The sequence below is a fragment of the Ursus arctos genome, unplaced genomic scaffold, assembly GCF_023065955.2.
Source record: "Ursus arctos isolate Adak ecotype North America unplaced genomic scaffold, UrsArc2.0 scaffold_19, whole genome shotgun sequence".
Classification (NCBI taxonomy): domain Eukaryota; kingdom Metazoa; phylum Chordata; class Mammalia; order Carnivora; family Ursidae; genus Ursus; species Ursus arctos.
This window is the reverse complement of record NW_026622863.1, coordinates 22,850,422-22,867,924: the sequence shown is the minus strand read 5'-3', so window position 1 is coordinate 22,867,924 and position 17,503 is coordinate 22,850,422. Positions and strand designations below refer to the sequence as shown.

The 17,503-nt window shown below is 55.1% G+C and overlaps 2 protein-coding genes across 3 annotated transcripts; both read right to left on the bottom strand.

Moving 5' to 3' along the window:
• Nucleotides 1–3,903: 3,903 nt before the first annotated feature.
• On the bottom strand, nt 3,904–5,377 carry NRN1L (neuritin 1 like). Its single transcript, XM_026493705.3, has 3 exons — nt 5,287–5,377; nt 4,386–4,599; nt 3,904–4,255 (listed from the first exon to the last, which is right to left on the bottom strand). Exons 1-3 carry the CDS (start codon nt 5,375–5,377, stop codon nt 3,970–3,972), a joined length of 591 nt encoding a protein of 196 aa, XP_026349490.1. The 3' UTR covers nt 3,904–3,969.
• Nucleotides 5,378–5,775: 398 nt separating this feature from the next.
• Nucleotides 5,776–17,407, bottom strand: EDC4 (enhancer of mRNA decapping 4). Of its 2 annotated transcripts, XM_048223831.2 has the most exons (30): nt 17,368–17,407; nt 17,095–17,254; nt 14,149–14,305; nt 13,703–13,814; nt 13,305–13,404; nt 12,848–13,037; nt 12,593–12,740; nt 12,402–12,506; nt 11,965–12,074; nt 11,794–11,877; nt 11,604–11,699; nt 11,408–11,510; nt 11,111–11,291; nt 10,946–11,018; nt 10,746–10,837; nt 10,480–10,667; nt 10,275–10,387; nt 10,030–10,183; nt 9,299–9,732; nt 9,110–9,214; nt 8,874–9,026; nt 8,744–8,780; nt 8,432–8,609; nt 8,162–8,317; nt 7,941–8,056; nt 7,677–7,842; nt 7,403–7,589; nt 7,091–7,310; nt 6,543–6,706; nt 5,776–6,309 (listed from the first exon to the last, which is right to left on the bottom strand). In XM_048223831.2, the coding sequence occupies exons 2-30, from the start codon at nt 17,177–17,179 to the stop codon at nt 6,117–6,119; spliced, it is 4,200 nt and encodes a 1,399-aa protein (XP_048079788.1). In that variant the 5' UTR covers nt 17,180–17,254; nt 17,368–17,407; the 3' UTR covers nt 5,776–6,116. The 2 variants fall into 2 exon arrangements, with proteins under 2 accessions (XP_048079788.1, XP_044238389.1); XM_044382454.3 differs by having other exon boundaries at nt 10,480–10,679; nt 17,095–17,387.
• Between the last annotated feature and the right edge of the window lie 96 nt (nt 17,408–17,503).

Below are 17,503 nucleotides of genomic sequence, written 5' to 3'. Positions count from 1 at the left end.
CATCTACCTCATTTCTGTCTGTTCATTTGTTAAAATATTTTTTACTTCATACATGAAATTATCTTTAATTGACTGTATAAGCTAATGTTATACTTTAAACCTAAAAATAAATTAACACCAAAAAAGCATCATGGTCTGTTTTATTAGCAGGGTTTCATAAAAATTTTTATTTTAAAAAACATCTTTGGGAGGTGAGGGGAAGGGGGAATGAAGTAACCAGGTGATGGGCATTAAGGAGGGCACATGATGTGATGAGCACTGGGTGTTATAGGCAACTGATGGATTGTTGAACACTACATCTGAAACTAATGATGTGTGTTGTGTGTTGGTTAACTGAATTTAAATTTAAAATATTAAAAATTAAAAAACACCTTTAAAAATCATTGCTCCTGGGGCGCCTGGGTGGCACAGTGGTTAAGCGTCTGCCTTCGGCTCAGGGTGTGATCCCGGCGTTATGGGATCAAGCCCTACATCAGGCTCCTCCGCTATAAGCCTGCTTCTTCCTCTCCCACTCCCCCTTCTTGTGTTCCCTCTCCTGCTGGCTGTCTCTATCTCTGTCGAATAAATAAATAAAATCTTAAAAAAAAAAATCATTGCTCCCCCACCTCCAAAAAGAAAAAAAAAGAAAAAAGAAAAGAAATCACTTCCAAAAGCCTAGTGACTAAGGGCATGCCTTTGGGGTCAAACAAACCTGGGATCATATCCCAAGCTCTGACACTTTTCACAGCTTTGTAACCTTAGGCAAGACATCTCCCCTCCTTAAGCCTCATTTTTCTTATATTTTATGGGGATCATAATCCTGACCCCACAGAGTTGTTGTGAAGGTTAAAAGTAATATGAATTCTAGGGTTGGTGGGGCTTAGAAATTCACACACAACACCCCAATTTTACAGACATTCAGCAAATTAATCCAACAAGTATTTATTGAGCCTTTGCTACTGGCAGATGCTGGTATGGATTCTGGCAAAGAACACAGGGTCCTAAGATGAAGAGGTATGTGATGCAGAGGGACTGGGTTCAAGACATTCAGCCCGTAGGCTGTCCCCTGAGCAATAAGCTATTCCATGTCCACAGAGCTGTAAATTTGAGACACACCATCACCATTACGCTCTGGCCTGGGCAGATGTGTCCAGGGCTCAGTCTGGCTATCAGCCCACCCCTCTCCTCCAGCTCTAGGATAAAACATACAAAGCTCTTAAGCCCCTGGCCAGAAAGCAGATTCTGTCCCCACCGCCATGCACACACTCCAGGTCACTCAATTCCAGGGAAGAGCAGCAACTTAGGGAGCAAAAACCAGGGTAAAGTAGGTCACAGCAGGAGGATGGTAATCCCCCTGATGGCTGGCCAAACAGTTGGGTCCCTGCTCCTGGAAGCAGGCTGCTCCTGGCCACCCACCAAGAGGGGCTGTGAGAAGACTTTCAGGGTCTGGATTCCTAGCATCATCCTTCCCAAAGTATGCCCAGGCTAGGTAAGGGGGCTGCCGCAAATGATACATCCTCCATGTTGAGGTCATTCTCAGTCCAAGCTCTTCCTGACTATAACACTTTCTATGCTGGGCTTAGAGATTCTGTCTTTGATTCCACACGCTTCTACAAGTGTACTCTTTATACCCAGCCCTAAGCTGGGTGTTAGAGACATAAAGGGGACCTTTGGGAAGCCACAGTGGAGAGCTCTGACCCAGACCCAGACAGTAACAAGCCAGAGACAGAAGACAACTGGGGAGCTGTATGGACCTGTAGGAGACTTCTGATTCAGGTCTGGAGTCAGGATTAGGAAGGAAGTGATAGTGATCAAGAAAAGGAGTTCACCAGGAGGATATGGGGAAGGGTATTTTGAGTACAGAGAATAAATGTACAAAGACCCAAAGGGAGGGAGCCTGGGTGGCTCAGTCAGTTAAGCATCTGCCTTTAGCTCAGGTCTGATCCCAGCGTCCTGGGATTGAGCCCCCCATCAGGCTCCCTGCTCAGTGGAGCCTGCTTCTCCCTCTCCCTCTGCTACTCCCCCTGCTTGTGCGCGCTCTCTCTCTCTGTCAAATAAATAAATAAAATCTTAAAAAAAAATAAAAATATAAAAGACCCAAAGGGATAAAAGCCTGGCCTTTCCTTCTGGAAAATTCTGGTAGTCAAAGTGGGGCAGATGTGGGAGAGATTTTCTCCTGAACTTTCTCCTTTAGGTGATGTGAGACTGGTTGGGAAATAGAAGTGGAGATAAAAGTACAGGTGAATGAAGCAGAGGAGCAAAGGTAGGGCAGAGAGAGTTGACTGAGGTATCTGAGCTAACTGGAATGGGAAGGTGTTCAGAAAGAATGGATGAAGTAAGGCCCCTATACACGAAGATGGAGGTCTCTGAAGGCACCTGTCACCATGGAGCCAAACAAGGGTTCAATTAGGCCTGATTCCTTCCTGTAGGCAGTAGCCCCCCAGCATGGGCTTTAGAGTAAACCTAGTCTGCCAACCTAGATTCCTACCCTGATTCCTTTGGGCTCCTCTTGAAAACCCTCTCCAACTCAGCCCCATCTCTCCTCTACCACCTGTAAGTCTCACATCCTGACTTCTTTTTTTTTTTTTTAAGATTTATTTATTTATTTATTTGACAGAGATAGAGACAGCTAGCGAGAGGGGGAACACAAGCAGGGGGAGTGGGAAAGGAAGAAGCAGGCTCATAGCAGAGGAGCCTGATGTGGGGCTCGATCCCATAACACTGGGATCACGCCCTGAGCGGAAGGCAGACGCTTAACGACTGCGCCACCCAGGCGCCCCCTCACATCCTGACTTCTATCAGCCCCTATCATATGCCTTCCCTGAAGGCTCCCCTGATGCCAAGCACTGAGTAGGTAGATCCCTGATCCATGCTCAGACAGAGGGGAGTCGCAGGAGTGGACTGAACCACCTGTGGGCAGAGCTGGTTTATGCAGGGCCTCATAGACAATGAAAAAAGCTTTAACATCGGAATCGGTTCTAAATTAAAAAAAAAAAAAAAAGGAAAATAAAGCAGAGGGAGTGAGAGCAAAAGTCAGTGAAGCCATGGGACTGCCCACACAAGTCATGGGGTGGTGGCTTGGAGTACAGTCCTAGAGGTGGTGGTAGAGGACTGATTGAGAGAGGGTCTCACCCTCCCTGAGGACTCCTCCTTCCCTCAGGATTCTGCCCGTGCAGATTCTTGCTCTTCTCCACCAGGATGAACAGGGTTTCCTCACACACCACACACTTATTCCATATTTCCAGAAGGTCTTCTGGAATTATTGACTTCACACTGCATACCTCTTCTCAAAGAACAAGCTTGGGTACAACAGAGGCCAGATGAATCCTCATCATGACCCCAGCTTCTGCAGCTCCAGGTCACCGCAATATAGACTGAAACAGGGACTCCCCACCTTCTGGAACAGTCTCCCCTCAGGTAGACCAGGACCCCAGAGAGGGAGAGGACAGAGCACTTAATCTGTCTTGAAGGTGAAGGTGGTAGTTAGCAGAGATGCCAGGAATATGGAGGCTGGAATGAATGTGAGGATGGGGGTGAACTGGCTCGAGGGGGGTTAGGGCGGGGTGGTACACTTCAGCCCCTCACATGCCCATAGAGGCCAGAATGGGGGGCGGGGGGAAGGAAGGGGTAGAAATGCCAGCCCAGGAGAACAGAGGAAGGCTGTGCATTCTGGAAGATTTCGGGTCACCACCATAGCTCCTGGAACCTGCACACAATGGAAAACTCTGCATAGCCAGCCCTGGGAAATGAGTGTCTGTAAGTAGAAAGATTGAGTCCCCTGTGGCGGCCATGGGCCCCGCCCATCCACCCCTGGGGATCAGCTTCTGGAGGCTCTGCCCCAACCAAGTGGGGCTGGCTATGGCCAGCAGAAAGGAAGGAGCTTAGTACAAATATAAGTACCTTTAATGAAAGCCAAGGGCACTCGGCAAACCCCGCAGCAGCTGCCAGAGCAGGGTAGGAGGCAGGGGTGCTGCAACTCCACCAGACTGGCTAGGCCAGAGGCCCCAGGAGGCAGGTGAGCGCCAGTGCAGCCGCCAGCAGTGAGGGCATCGGGGCTGGGGTGGGTGCAGATGCTCTTGCCTGCAGCGTCTCCTGGTTGGTCTCAGGGCCTGTGCCATGCTCCTTAATACGCACAGGGGTTCTGCACAGAGCATGCAAGTTATCTGGGTGCGGGGCCCGGCGAGCTTCTTGCTGTAGTGACTCCCACACAGTGGCAGCCTCCTCCGGGCAGCGCAACAGGACTCGGGAGGCACAGACGTGGAAGTCATTCCAAGCCCTGTTAAAGGCTTGGAGTTAGGGTAATTCGGTGGGGCAAAGAGCCTTCTGTAATGGGAAGGAAAAGGTTCAGGCCTTAGGGTGGTGTGGGGGTCCCGCAGTTAGGCGGCTGTCTTCACACCTGCTCTTACCTACAGACAGTCTCCAGCTCGCTTCCAAGGCCCATGCTGTCCCCCAAGCGGATGAGACACTCAGCGAAGCCCTGGTATATGGTGTCACAGCCCCCTGGGCCCGTTGCAGCTGCTGCCAGGGGAGAGACAAGGACTAGGGGTGGGGGTGGAGAGTGGTTGATAGGACGAGCCGCCCCTCCCCCCTTTACCACCAAGCCCCCAGGGGCTTGTTTACCTGGGTGTGCTCAAGGGATGTGACTCAGCGTGAAACAGAGGCACCCAAGGGAACCAGCGGGCACATCCGGGGATCCACCTGCATTGGGTCCCCTCTAGGCACAACCCAGACAGGATATGTGGAGAGGGGGGAAGAAGGTGTCTTGTCCCAAGGGGTTGGCTCTTCCTCTGAGATTCTAGGGTCACAGGTCAGGTGAGGATGGTCCCAGTGAAGGAGTCAGGACACATTGAAGAGGGGCAGGGTCCATGGCTACAGGCTCCCTTAACTGTCCTGCAGGTTGGACAAGCTTCACTTGGCCATCCCACCCCAGCTCCAAAAAAACAGGTGTTCTCAGCCAGGTAGAGCAGGATAGGCAGGGTCAGGATCCAGATCAGACACTAAGAGAGCGCCTCAGGGGTCCCACAATTGGTTTAGGGGTCCCACGAGAGCCTCGGTCTCTCTTTACCAGAATGGGCAATGTAGAATTTTGGGGTCCTTTCCCCATGACTTGCTGTCAGTTCACACCCATTTTGCATCCTGAAGCCACCGACATGTATTATCCTCTCCCTGAAGCCCTCGCACCTCCTCTCCAGCCTGGTTCCCAGGGCTGAGGAAGGATGGGCCTCAGCTCCCACACACCCTATACCTAGACTGGGGAGAGGGCGTGCCGCCCAGCCACTAAGCCCAGTCCAGAACTCCCGCACTCACCGAGTGGTAGCAACAGCAGCAACAGTCCCAGCACCCCGGAAAGTCGGGGTAGTCGCTGGCGGTGGTGACAGGAGCAGTAGCTGTGCATCATCCCCGCATCCTCCCCGGCTGGGAGCCTAGTGCTGGAGCTAGCAGCTTGGAAGCAGCTTGCAAGCGCAGCCCTTCGGCCCAGCCCCCGAAAGAAGGGATTGTGATTGGATGGGAGCCGGAGGCGGGGCCCAAAGCCAGTTGGCGCCCCGCCCCAGTACCCAGAGCGGCGAAGGAGGGGAGGAACCCCCGAGGGAAGAGCTGGGGACACAGGCAATTGCAGAGCTGACCCCAGGGCCCCTGTCTCAGAGATGGAAAGGGGATCTAGGAAGGCAGCTGTGCAGATGAGGGTGGGTGTCCAGGCACCTGGGTCTGCCTAGACAGAATTCCACACAGGGAAGAGAGAAGGGAGAGAGAACAGAAGCCCTTAACAAAGTACACCAAAAGCACACACATACTCCATTTTATTCCAAAAGCATTTAATTGAATTTCTCAATATTTTTCAAAAACAAAAAGATCCAAATCGGAGGTAAAAAGGAACATGGAAAATTCAACTCAAGTGGTGTCACGATCTCAGGGGTCATGCTCCAGGCATGGCAGAACCCAAGAAGGCACAATACCCACCCTGGGCCCAGCCTAAACCTGCTGGCTACCACAACCTGTAGACCACAGCCAGTGCTCTCCCCTCAAACACCCCTGAGATGGGAGCTTGAGCAGGTAAAAGAGTAGACATGACCCTGCTTTGGCCTAGGCCTGTTTGCTGGCCTTCCGTGCCTCCCCACCCCAGGGCAAGGCAGGCTTAGCTAAGGGAGGCTAGGGGTTACAAGGCCATGCAGCATGAGGCTGAGACGCCGGGCCACTTTGCCAAGTGAGTTGTGTGGCTCAGCCTGCAGGAACTGGAAGAGCTTCTGGCGCACCTGGGCCATGACGGAGCCCATGTGGTCCCGAGTGATGGGGTCACTGTGGTCCAGGTGCATCACAGCCTCTTCCAGGTAGCTGTGGTGGAAGAAAGGCACAGGATGCAGGTGGGCTCCAGCAGATGGGAGTGCCCCCTAGTGGCACTGAGGCCCAGAGGGACTGCTGACAAAGGGGGGCCTCAAAACTGGAGATGGGTGGGGACAGAGGGGTTTGGTGGAGAAAATTAGGAAGCAGAATCAGGCAGGAGTCTCTGCTTGGTCTACTCCTCCACCTTCACCCCAGCCTGTCTCCTGATCCCCGAGTCCACTCACCTGAGCTTGAGGTCAGTTCGAGTACCAAGGTCAGAGGCCAGCTGCTGGATGAGGGAAAGGAGCACAGGCTGGGAGAGTGGGCAGGGTGGCTGCCCAAAAACCTGCCCTGGGTCCACAGTTTCACACACATACAGCACCAGGTTCAGGTCAGCAGCTGTCAGAGCCTAGGGAGAGAATGGTGATTATAGCTAAGGTCAGAACGGAGAACCTGCTGGTCTGGCTGTGTGGCTCGGGTGAGGATGATCAGAAGAGGGCACTGAGCTCCAGAGGCGGGATGCTCAGGGGCCTAGAGACAGTAATAGAGAGCTGTGTTGTTACTCTGGGGGATCAGGAAAGGTTTCCTAAAAAGGGTGGTCATGAAGCAAGGTAGGCGGAGGTAGAAAGAAAGGGTCTGGGCAGAGGGGAAAGCAGGGGAAATGGCCTGAAGCCAAAGAGAACCAAGAACAGTGCACTAGGGCCAGACCACCCCAAGCCTGCAAGGTAGAGCATGGTGTGTGGGCCCTGTCAGGAGACACCTGACCCTCACCTGGACCTACTGCCTGGCATACCTGCTGGAAGGCCTGATTGAGGTGGCCCTGCTGCAGCAGCTGCAGGATATGGGCTTGCTGGGCCTGGCAGTCGAGGTGGGCAGCGGGGACAGGTGTGCCAGCAGCTGAACGCATGGCCTGCATGATGCTAGACGTGACGGCGGCCTGTTGCTCCTTGAGTGCTACACTCACCTCACCCTTAACGATGCGCTGTACCTGTGCTAAAATGGACTCCTGCAGGCTGCAAAGGGAAGTGAGGGAGATGAGGTAGACAGGAAGTCTGGTCTGGCGCTTTCCAAACCCAGCACCTTGCCCAATATCCTGCCCACACACCTGCCCACAGCCACGTGCAGCTGGTGCTGCACCTCAGCCCGAACGCTGCTGGACACGGTGGCCGCCATCTGCTCAGTGGCACCCTGCAGTGTGCTGACCAGGCCCCGCAGCTGGGCCAACACAGGCTCCCGTGCCTCCTGTTCACGTGCCTTCCTGCTCTTCATGTGGCTCTCCAGCTGCTGCAAGTCTGACGGGTGACCACAGGGGCCATGAGAGGGCTGAGAGGGGAGAGGGGGACAGCTCCTCCCACCTAGAGGCATAGGACCCCACCCACATTCTTGGGTGCCCAGTCGGAAGCTCTCATTGATCTGCTGGAACATGGCCTGGCAGCTCTTCTCAAAGGCCGGCAGCACCACACTCTGGAAGGCTTCACGGTAGGCAGCCTGCATTGGCCCCTGTAATGTGTCTGCAGCTGCTCGGGCAATGGCATCTGTCAAGTTCTGGAAGTAGAGGGAGGGCTGAGTTGGAAGGCTAAGCCCGACTTGGCATGACCAGGCCCACCAACCACCAACCTCCCTCATCTCGGGTCCTACAGCACCTTGGACTTTAGCAGCTTGGAGATATTCTCTTTCATGCTACCCTCCACGGCTGTGAGCTTGGTGGCCACTGAGTTGCTCAGCTGGCCTGCCACTGGCTCCAGACTCCTAGAGACACCTGGGGCACAATGACGAGGAACAGGTGGGGCCACAAAAAGCAGCCTGACAGACAGGGAGCCTCACTCCCACCTGGCCCACCCAGAAGTCTCCATGCCAAACTCACATGGAGGCACCGTCTTCTTGATCTCATCCCGTATGCTGCGCTCCAGCCGCCCCGCTACAGCCGAAGACAGTGCCTGGGACAGCTGCTGTGTCAGCTGCTCTTGCAGCTGCCCACCCCGCTGCTGCCCCTCAGCCAGTGCCCGCTCCAGCCGCCGCTCTGCACTGGAGCTAAGGAATAGGCCTGGGGCAGGTCCCACATCCCTTCCTGGGCCAAGAACGCTGCTGCTGTCCCTACCCCTATGCCATGTTGCACCATGACCCATAAGGATACGCTCCTGCTCATGCCGTGACTCCAGGGCGCGTTCTACGTGGCCCGTGACAGTGCTTTGCAGGCCTTCAAGTTGGGTGCAAAGACGCTGCAGCAATTCTTCCTGGCTGTGCCGCAGCTCTGCCAGCTCTCTCTGCTGTTGCCAAATTAGTGCTGGCCAGTCCTCAGGAGGTTCTGCCACCTGCCAAGAGCACTGACAGTCAGGTGATGCCTGCCACATACATTCCCACACACCAGACCAGGAACCGGCCCAGAGCTCTTCCCCATCCTCGCAGGGAGGAGTCCCAGAAATAGAAAGGTTGTTACGACACTCACCTGGTGCTCCATGAGCCGGGACCCCACAGCCGAATCCCTGCCATGGACAAGAAGCAGCTCAGGCCACGTCAGGCAGGGAAGCCAGAGGACCACCCCCTCTCCCTGGCCATAGGACCCTACCACCCCCTACCCGTCATCTTTCTTGCCCTTTCTCTTAAGCTTGGGTGAGGCTCGAGGAGAACTCTTGGTCTTCCAGTCCTTGGCCGGTAGCCGTGGAGTCGGAACTTTGGTGCCAAAGCCTCCTGCAGCAGAGGCAAGGCTAGCCACCTCATCATCATGGTCACTGTAGGAAGGGGAGGGAGAAAAATAAGCACCGACCCACTTGCTGGCCCTCCCTCATGAGAGGAAGTGTAGGGTGGCACCTACCTTTGCTCAGCACTGGCGTCCTGGCTGTCGTGTTGCTGCAGCAGGTGATAAGGTGGTCGGTGGAAGGCCAGGCTCTTGTGCTTCTCCTGGAGGCCATTCCTGGGACTGAAGGAACAGGCCAATTCAACAGCAGATGACTCTATCTGAGACCCCTCCCACCGGCCCATGTTCCCCTCCCAGGTTCCTCACCTCTCTGCCAGGCTGCTGCAGGTCTCACGAGTAATGTCTGGTGCCGTGGGCCAGACCTGACTGTCAGGGGCTGTGGCCTCCTGGGTCAGTGCTGCCTCCAAAAGGGAAGGGGTACTATGCCGATCCCCATCCCCAGGGCCTCCATCCAGGCCAAGCTGGGAGCCAAGCTCGGGCCCTGGCCGGGGCCGTGGGGACAGCAGGTGTAGTGCTGAGGCAGCCGAGGCCATACTGTCTGGCTCAAGACCCTCAGGAGCAGAGGAGACAAAACCACGGGACAGGGCCTCAGATGCGATCTCAGGGATGTCCTGGGACAGGGCAGTGGAAGCTGAGGAGATAACATCAGGGGAGCGGGTGCGGCTAGGAGAAGCCTGGGGTAGCCCCAGGGGCTCCACTTCCTGCAGCTCCAGTGACAGCGCAGAGGCAGCAGTAGGCACCTGAGGTGGAACAAAGATGGGACTTAGGTGGTGGGACGTGAGGAAGGGGGAGCACAAGAGATGAGGCCTGATGGCTGTAGCAATGGGACAGTGAAGGGGGATGTAGGTCAAAAATTCCACAGCCCAGGAGGAGAGGACGTGGGGATGGATACAGGCTGAGAAGCTGCCCTCCAGAGAACAGGGGAGGCTGGGATGACCTCAGGGAAAGACCTCAGGTGCTGTGGGAGAAAACTGCCACCAAGCTTCCCACTACCACATACCTGCCACCTTGCACTTCATACACACCCACACACATACCTGCCCAGGTGCTTTGGGAGTCAGTTTGTCAGCTGGACCTGGGAGCAGACTGGGCAAGAGGCTGCGTGGGCTTGCTTGCAGGCTGCTACTGCTGCTCATTGTCAGACTGCCATCCAGCTGCAGCTTGGGGCTCAAGGTCAGCTCCTCAGGTGGCCTGAGGGCAGGAAGGCTGAGGTGTAGCAGCCAGAGCTTGGCATCACCTGGCACCAGCCCCTACAATCCCCCAACTCCAATCCTCGCTTCACCTGGGCAAGGAGGGGTCCACGGCTGAGGTACTGCTCATAGCAGACACAGCTGTGAGAGATGAGGAGCTGGAGCTGGAGCTGGAGCTGCTGCTGCTGCTGGGGGACGCAGCAATCTGCAGAGATGCAGGAGATCAAGGTTGTGGCCTGCAGGTGGGGCATTCCTGGGGCCCCCTGCCCGTAGCCCCACACCCTGCCCCCAGCACACCTGCTGCAGGGAGGTGCTAGGTGTCATGAAGGCGTCAGGGGTCATGAGCTTGGGCTTGGTCTCATTGCTCAGACTGAGGAAGTCAGCGGGTGCAGGCAGCTCCACTATGCGTCGGGGGTCAGGCTGGGAGCCTTGGGTAGATGACCCCAGGCCCTCAGAGCCCAGTTCAGGCCGAGTCTCTCCAAATGCTATGGGGAAAGCTGACACTTGAGTCAGATCTCAGACTCTGGTCAGTCTCACCTGCCTCCCTCTTACACCTCACTCACTGAAGTCCTCGTGGGTAGTGTGGGTGGGGAGCGGGGCCACCACATCAGGGTTCAGCTGCGGCTGGAAACGGATCTGCACGTCCTGCAATGCCCTATAGGCAGAGAAGGGTGAGAATAGGAGAGAGCTCAAAGAGGCCAGCATCAGTAGGGTGGGTGGGCGGCACAGAGAGGGCACAGGTCAGACTCCCCAACATACTCACTTAGTATGCACACAGAAGAGTTTGATGAGCACCCCAGCTGCAGACTCCATGGCACCAGCTCCATGGGTCCCATCTACAGAGACAGTGAGGGCCACTCAGCCCTGGCCCTCTGTGCCTCCGCACTTCCCTACAGACACACATGTTCCCCGACCCTGAGCAGCTCACCAGCCCCTAGGCTGTCATTCTCCTCCTCGGCAGGCAGCACCTCAGTGTGCCGCAGTCGGCAGCGACTCACAACCTGGATCCCGAAGCTCAGCACAGGATGGGTGAGCAGGAACTCCGAGATGGAGCTGAAGCAGGCACGGCCCTCCTCCTGGTTCTGCAGCAGCTCCATCACGTAGAGGACCTGCACACACGATGCACTCACACCTGGCTCAGAGGCTGCGAGTGCTGGGGATGTGCCCAACACCCCTGCTTCCCTGACAATACCAGCTCTGCCCAGGGTGCCCCACTACAGCCTACCTTCCGTTGCACATCGCTGAGAATAAGGTATTCTGCTGAGAGGTCCAGACAAACCTTGAGGCTGGGGGGCACACTCACTGAGCTGAAGATATCTGGGGAGAAGCTGTGGGGGGGGGGGGAAGGCAGGATTAATGAGACAGAGAGTGGAAAGAACCCACATCTGTTACTCTGCTGCCCCTGCCCAGCCTCTGCTTACCGAATGGTCTGCAGGCAGGTCCAGGACACTGTGCACCACATCTTTAGCTCCCGATTCTGGTCAGCACCAGTGATAAGGAACCTCCAGAAAGGGACTCTGCAAAGCAGCAAGGCATCCAATAGTGGGCTGGGCCCCCCTACCGGAGAACCAAGGTCCAGCCCACCACCCGCCTGCCTGCCCACTCACTCACTCAGGGTCCTGTTTCTTGTGGTTGTCACAGAACAGGAGGCAGGAAAGGGACCGCCCATCATGAGGCTTCCATTCATGCAGACACCTGCAAGAAGGCAGATGAGGGACCCGAGTGAATGATCTTGTCCTCACCCTTGGGGGGCGGTTCTTGGTTCCTCAGGCCCTGCCTTACCTTGGCTCGTCCTGCCCCTCAATGTAGATCTGCCAGAACTTGACAAAGCCATCATGGCTTGCAGTAGCCAGGACAGTCCCATCAGGTGAGAGGGCCCCTTCACTCAGGCACTGGGAAGAACCCAAACAGCCTTGCTTTGCCACCTGACTAGTGGTGGGAGCAAGCCCTTCTCAGGTGAGGATGGTAGCGAGCTGAGCTGCCCCACGGAGGATGTGTACATCTGTACGAAAGCCTCACTAAATGGGGGCTGTACACAAGACCAGACCCCCAGGGCGCAGCAGGTTAGGTGTGCACTCTATAGGTAAGGGTCCCTTTGTGTTCAGAGTTCCCATGGGCAGAGTGCCAGTAAAGCTGCCTGTGCAGCTATGGGTTTGGGGAAGAGATGAGGGGCATAAGCAAAGGAAGGAGGGCAGGGAGGCAATCAGTTGCAGGCTTACAGTGCTGTGGCCTTTTACGACGATGAAGCCTTGCTTGATTTGGCTGACACGCACAGGCCAGGTGCTGTGGTTGGAGCGGAGCATGTCCAGATCCCACACCTCAGCCTGGAGGGTACAAGGTGAGTGTTCAGCCCCTGCCCACACCATGGCTGCTCTGACCCCTTCTCTCCTCCCATGCCTGGTTCCCTCACCCGGTCCTCATGCAACAGAGCCACCGTGGGGCTGCCCTCCTCACAGCAGTCCTCACTCTCCTCCGGGATGAAGGGGCACCAGATGATCCTGCGGAAGTGGTTCAGTGGTGTGCCCTCTGGCTGCTGGATGTGGACCAAGATCTCTTCTCTGAGCACGGTGTTAAGGGCTAAACAGGTGGATGATGAGGTTTGTCTGGCAGCCCCTGCCCCACCCACCTTTCTTCAGTCTCCCATCCCACCCCAGGGAAAGGATACTGAATTTTGCCATTAACCAGTGCCAAGCGCCACACAAACAGGTTGCCTGCCTCATCCAGGCAGGCCAGCTGTGAGGAATTGAGGTGTGCAAAGGCCAGATCAGCCACACTGCCTGTGAAGCCCTTCAGCAGGGTCCGCTCTGAAGTGCTGACACTGATCACCCGTACCATCGCCGAGCCATTGTTGGCAGCTGAAATGAGAAGAGCGGTAGGCCCTGAGGAAGTATCCAGGCCCAGGCAGCAGCAGAGAAGCCCTGCCCTTGCCTGCCTCATTGCCACTACCAGTCTCAAGCCCAGTTTTCCCCCTCGGCTCCTCAAGGCCTGTCAGAGGTGGGGGCAGTACAGACAAGCCTTCTATTGTACCCTAATGGTTGAGTGGGCTGAGTGGCCTGACGCTGGATCTGCATCTCTGGGGCTTCTAGCAGAACACCTCCCTCCTCTCTCCTGCCCCTACTCACCCCGAATGGCATAGGCCAAGAAGGAGTTGGACACAGCAATCAGGTTGCCATAGTAGTATTTCTGTTCCCAGTCATACTTGGCCACAGGCTGGATCTTCACCTGAGAACAAAGGGTGAAGAAGATCGTAGAGGCTGAGGGCTAGGGTAGATTTGCCAGGGCCCAGTTGCTCCCCAGCATCCCTGGGGATAGGAGAGGCCACATGTGTGAGCCCAGCCACCTATTCACAACTCTTGGGGCCAGATTCCCACAGAGATTTGGCAGCTAACTTTGGCTTCCTGAGACTGAGGCACACTACCTGTCAAGGTGATCCTCACAGTAACTGGCAGCATGGGAAAGGGGAGGGAGAGGCTGAATGTGCCCGCATCCACCATACATGCCACAACGTTGTGGTGCCCACCTTGTTGCTGCCCCGGGCTTTGCTTGAGATGCTAGAGTCACTGCTGGCCACAATCTCCACCTCCTTGGCCAAAATCCCAATGCACGTAGAGCTGTCATCTCCTGTGAGACAGCTAGGGGGAGGGGTGCACAAGCTTGACTCCTGTTCCAGCAAAGTCTCAATGGGTAGAGTTGGGAGGGGGAGAGAATACAACCACTCCGGAGAAGGTGTCAAATCCCAGATGCTCAACTCTGTCTGGTTCACTGGTCCCCAAACCCACAGCTCCCTTTGCTCACCTCCCTCCTTAGTAATGGGTCTATTTCCATGCTAAAATGGAAGCCCAAACTTCAGATTCAGCCCAAGCTCTTGAGCTTGTCCTTGCCCCTCATCCTAGTACAAATATTATGTAGTTAAGTGCACCACCCCAAAGGCCCCAACACCACCATTGCCATTTCCCATAGACTCACATGACCTGCTTTTCCTGAAGGTTAATAGGTGGCATGGCCCGGAGACCAGGCTTGTTTGTTGAAGTACCATCACCTGAGCAGAGGGGGTCTGGGACAAGAAGCCCGTTGAGATCCCCATTGTAGGCATTAGATGGCCGCTGGCTCTCTCCACTGGGACCTGGGGACAGAAAGTTCCACTCTGATGAGGTTGTTCCACCTGGCCTCTCCTCCTGCGGAACTTCATTTAAGAACCATGAGGTGGGGCGCCTGGGTAGCGCAGTGATTAAGCGTCTGCCTTCGGCTCAGGGCGTGATCCGGCGTTCCGGGATTGAGTCCCACATCGGGCTCCTCTGCTGGGAGCCTGCTTCTTCCTCTCCCACTCCCCTCCTGTGTTCCCTCTCTCGCTGGCTGTCTCTCTGTCACATAAATAAATAAAATCTTAAAAAAAAAAAAAAGAACCATGAGGTGCCCTGGGAACATTCACTGAGGGAGCCATGTCGGTGGGGAGGAGGACCCTTGGTTCATCTTTTGTTCCATAAACACTGATGGTTAACACAATGTCCTCCAGGACCAAAGACTTGCATGTGGCTCCTCTACCTGAGGGAGGAGTAAAGCCATCAAGAACCCTGTGAAGCCAATTAATATTTAGGCCCCGGTTAGCACAGAGAAACTCTGTACTTGAGGGAAGGCATGGGAAGGGTCAGGACAGACTTCATAAAGGAGGTCCATCAGAACCAGTGTGGCTGGAACACACAAATACAGGAAAGATGAAGGAAAGACAAGCCACAGAGGTCTCAGACATGAAGTCTGGGTGCTTAAATTCTCCCTGTGGCATTGAGAGCCACACAGAGTTTTAAACAGGAAGGTGACATAGTCTGCTATGGCCAGAAGAATGACTGCTCTAAGGCAGCATGTAGGATAGTTAAGAATCCAGGTAAGAGATACCAGGTCTTAGACCAAGATAGATAGTGGCAGATGGTACAGAAGGGAAGATGGGCTCCTAAGGCATGAAAGGACACTGATAAGATGTGGGAGTAAGAGGGGCGCCTGGGTAGCGCAGTGGTTAAGCATCTGCCTTCAGCTCAGGGCGTGATCCCAGCGTTCTGGGTTCGAGCCCCACATCAGGCTCCTCCACTAAGAGCCTGCTTCTTCCTCTCCCACTCCCCCTGCTTGTGTTCTCTCTCTCGCTGGCTGTCTCTCTCTCTCAAATAAATAAATAAAATCTTAAAAAAGAAAAAAAAAAGACGTGGGAGTAAGAAAGAAAGAAACCTGCCCCTCAAAGAAATGGCTCAAAAGAAGCCACCTTGGGCAGGTAATCTCAAAAGGAATGGAAATGACGGAGTTGGACAAAGTGGAGAGAAAGTCTAGGATAGCGTGTGTGTAGTCAGGAAAGGATGCATTTCAGTTGTTTGCCATTGGCTATTTCAAGCACCCTCATAGGCTCAGACACCACCCTAAAACTCCCAGGTGACAAGGAGACTAGGGCTCCACTTGGAAAAACATGGCAAGTTTCTAGTCACAAAACAGTCTGGCATCTGACATGGTCCTCCAGTGCCTCCAGAGGAGATAAGCAAGAGCTATTTGGCAAATGGGGCAATTAAGTACCAATCAATATATAAGGAGTTAAGTGGAAAGCCTCCAGGCCACTTCATCTGGATCAGAGCCACGTTAGCTGCTCAGGCTACCATAAGGACAGACAAACAACCTACAAAATATTGGCCATGCCAGACTCTATCAAACGTTTGGGCAGTCTAGCCTGCACAGAACTGATGAGCATGAGAGGATGCAAGCTGAACTCCCAAGTAAAGGGAGCACAGACTCCAGGTCTGGGGCAAAGTGCTCAGTGGTTTAAAGGAGCAGATGGATTTTCCTCAGGTGGCAAGTGATAGTAAAACCTACCCAGTGTGGGCACCAGTGCCTGCTTCGAAATGCAGCTAGTTTGGGCCTCCCAGCAAGTTTCAGAACAGGGTTTGAAGAAACACCAATTCTCAGCTGTGGCCACTGCATACCGCACACCACCATCACCAGCCAGTCTTTCAACAACTACAACTTTTCACAGGTTCCTAAACCTGTCAGGAAACTTTGATGCCTTCACACATGCTATTTCTTCTTTGCAGAATGCCATTCCTGACACCGAATCACCTGTTCATATTATTAACACCTAGCCTAAACGTTGTCTTCTCTCTCAGATCTGTTCTCAGGCACTCTCCAGCCCCGACCTCAGGTACCCTGTCTCCATCACAGTACCAAAATACTCCTTTTATTCAATGACAACAACATTATATTATAACCTCATTAGTTCTCTGTGTCCTGGGGGCTCTTTGAGGGCAGGAGCAGCTCTGAGGTATCACTGCAAGCCCAAGTAAAGTTTAAATGAATGGAAATAAACTAAGGATTGCAGATGTTTGTAGCCTAATCCAATCAGGGCCGTGCAGTCTGTGATTTGCTTTAATCCCAGAAAGGACACAGAACTGGGGCTGGTCACCTGCCTCCTGAAAACCAGTTTTAGAACAGCAGGCCTGGAGTCTGTATTCCAGAGTGAAGGGCAAATTGCAGAGGGTGACCAGTGGCTCTTCAGGACAGTGCTTAGGTCAAGACCCAGAACTCGGCATACAGAGCCCATACAGACCAGGCCTCTGAACTATATGGCATAAGGATGGGGCACCTGAGCTAGTCCCAGGAACACTTCAGGCCTTGGGGCCAGGGCACGAAGGGCCCCCTGCGGACTCAGAGAAGGAACCTCACCTTCACCAGAGACGCTGAAGGACGAGGCAGAACGGCCCGGCCCCGGGATGAGAAGGGATCTGAACCCTTGGGGGGCACGCTCAGGAATTTACTGCTCCAACCCTCACCAACCAGGAAGATGCGGTATGGGTCCTGAGGGACCTGCAGACACTGAGGGCGGCCCAGGCCCACACCGCCCTTCTGCCCGCTCGCGAAAGGCCCACCCTCGCTGTCCCGGCTCACCCCCCGCGGGCCGGTCCAGCTTGAGGATGTCCCGCAGGTGCTGCGTGGCGTCCTCGATGTCGATGCTCGCGCAGGAGGAGGCCATGGGCCCAGCCGCGGGCGCCTCGTCTGCGCCGCGTTCGTTTCGCTGCCGCTGCGCACCGTGCAGCCGCGCACAGCCCTGCCGGGACCAGACAGCAGGACACCGGTCACTCGGTTCGGTCCACCCGCAGCCAGCAAACCGCCGCCCGCGCCGCGTCCCTGTACCCCACCAACCCCACCAACCCCACCAACCGCCTCCACTTCCGGCCCTCCGGAGCGCCGGCTCCCGGAACCTGCGCGGGGTGGAGAAGAAAGGTTCCGGGCTGGGGGCGGAAGCCTCGCCCCTCCCAGACCCCTTGGTCAACGGGAGTTCCTCAAGGCTGAGGCA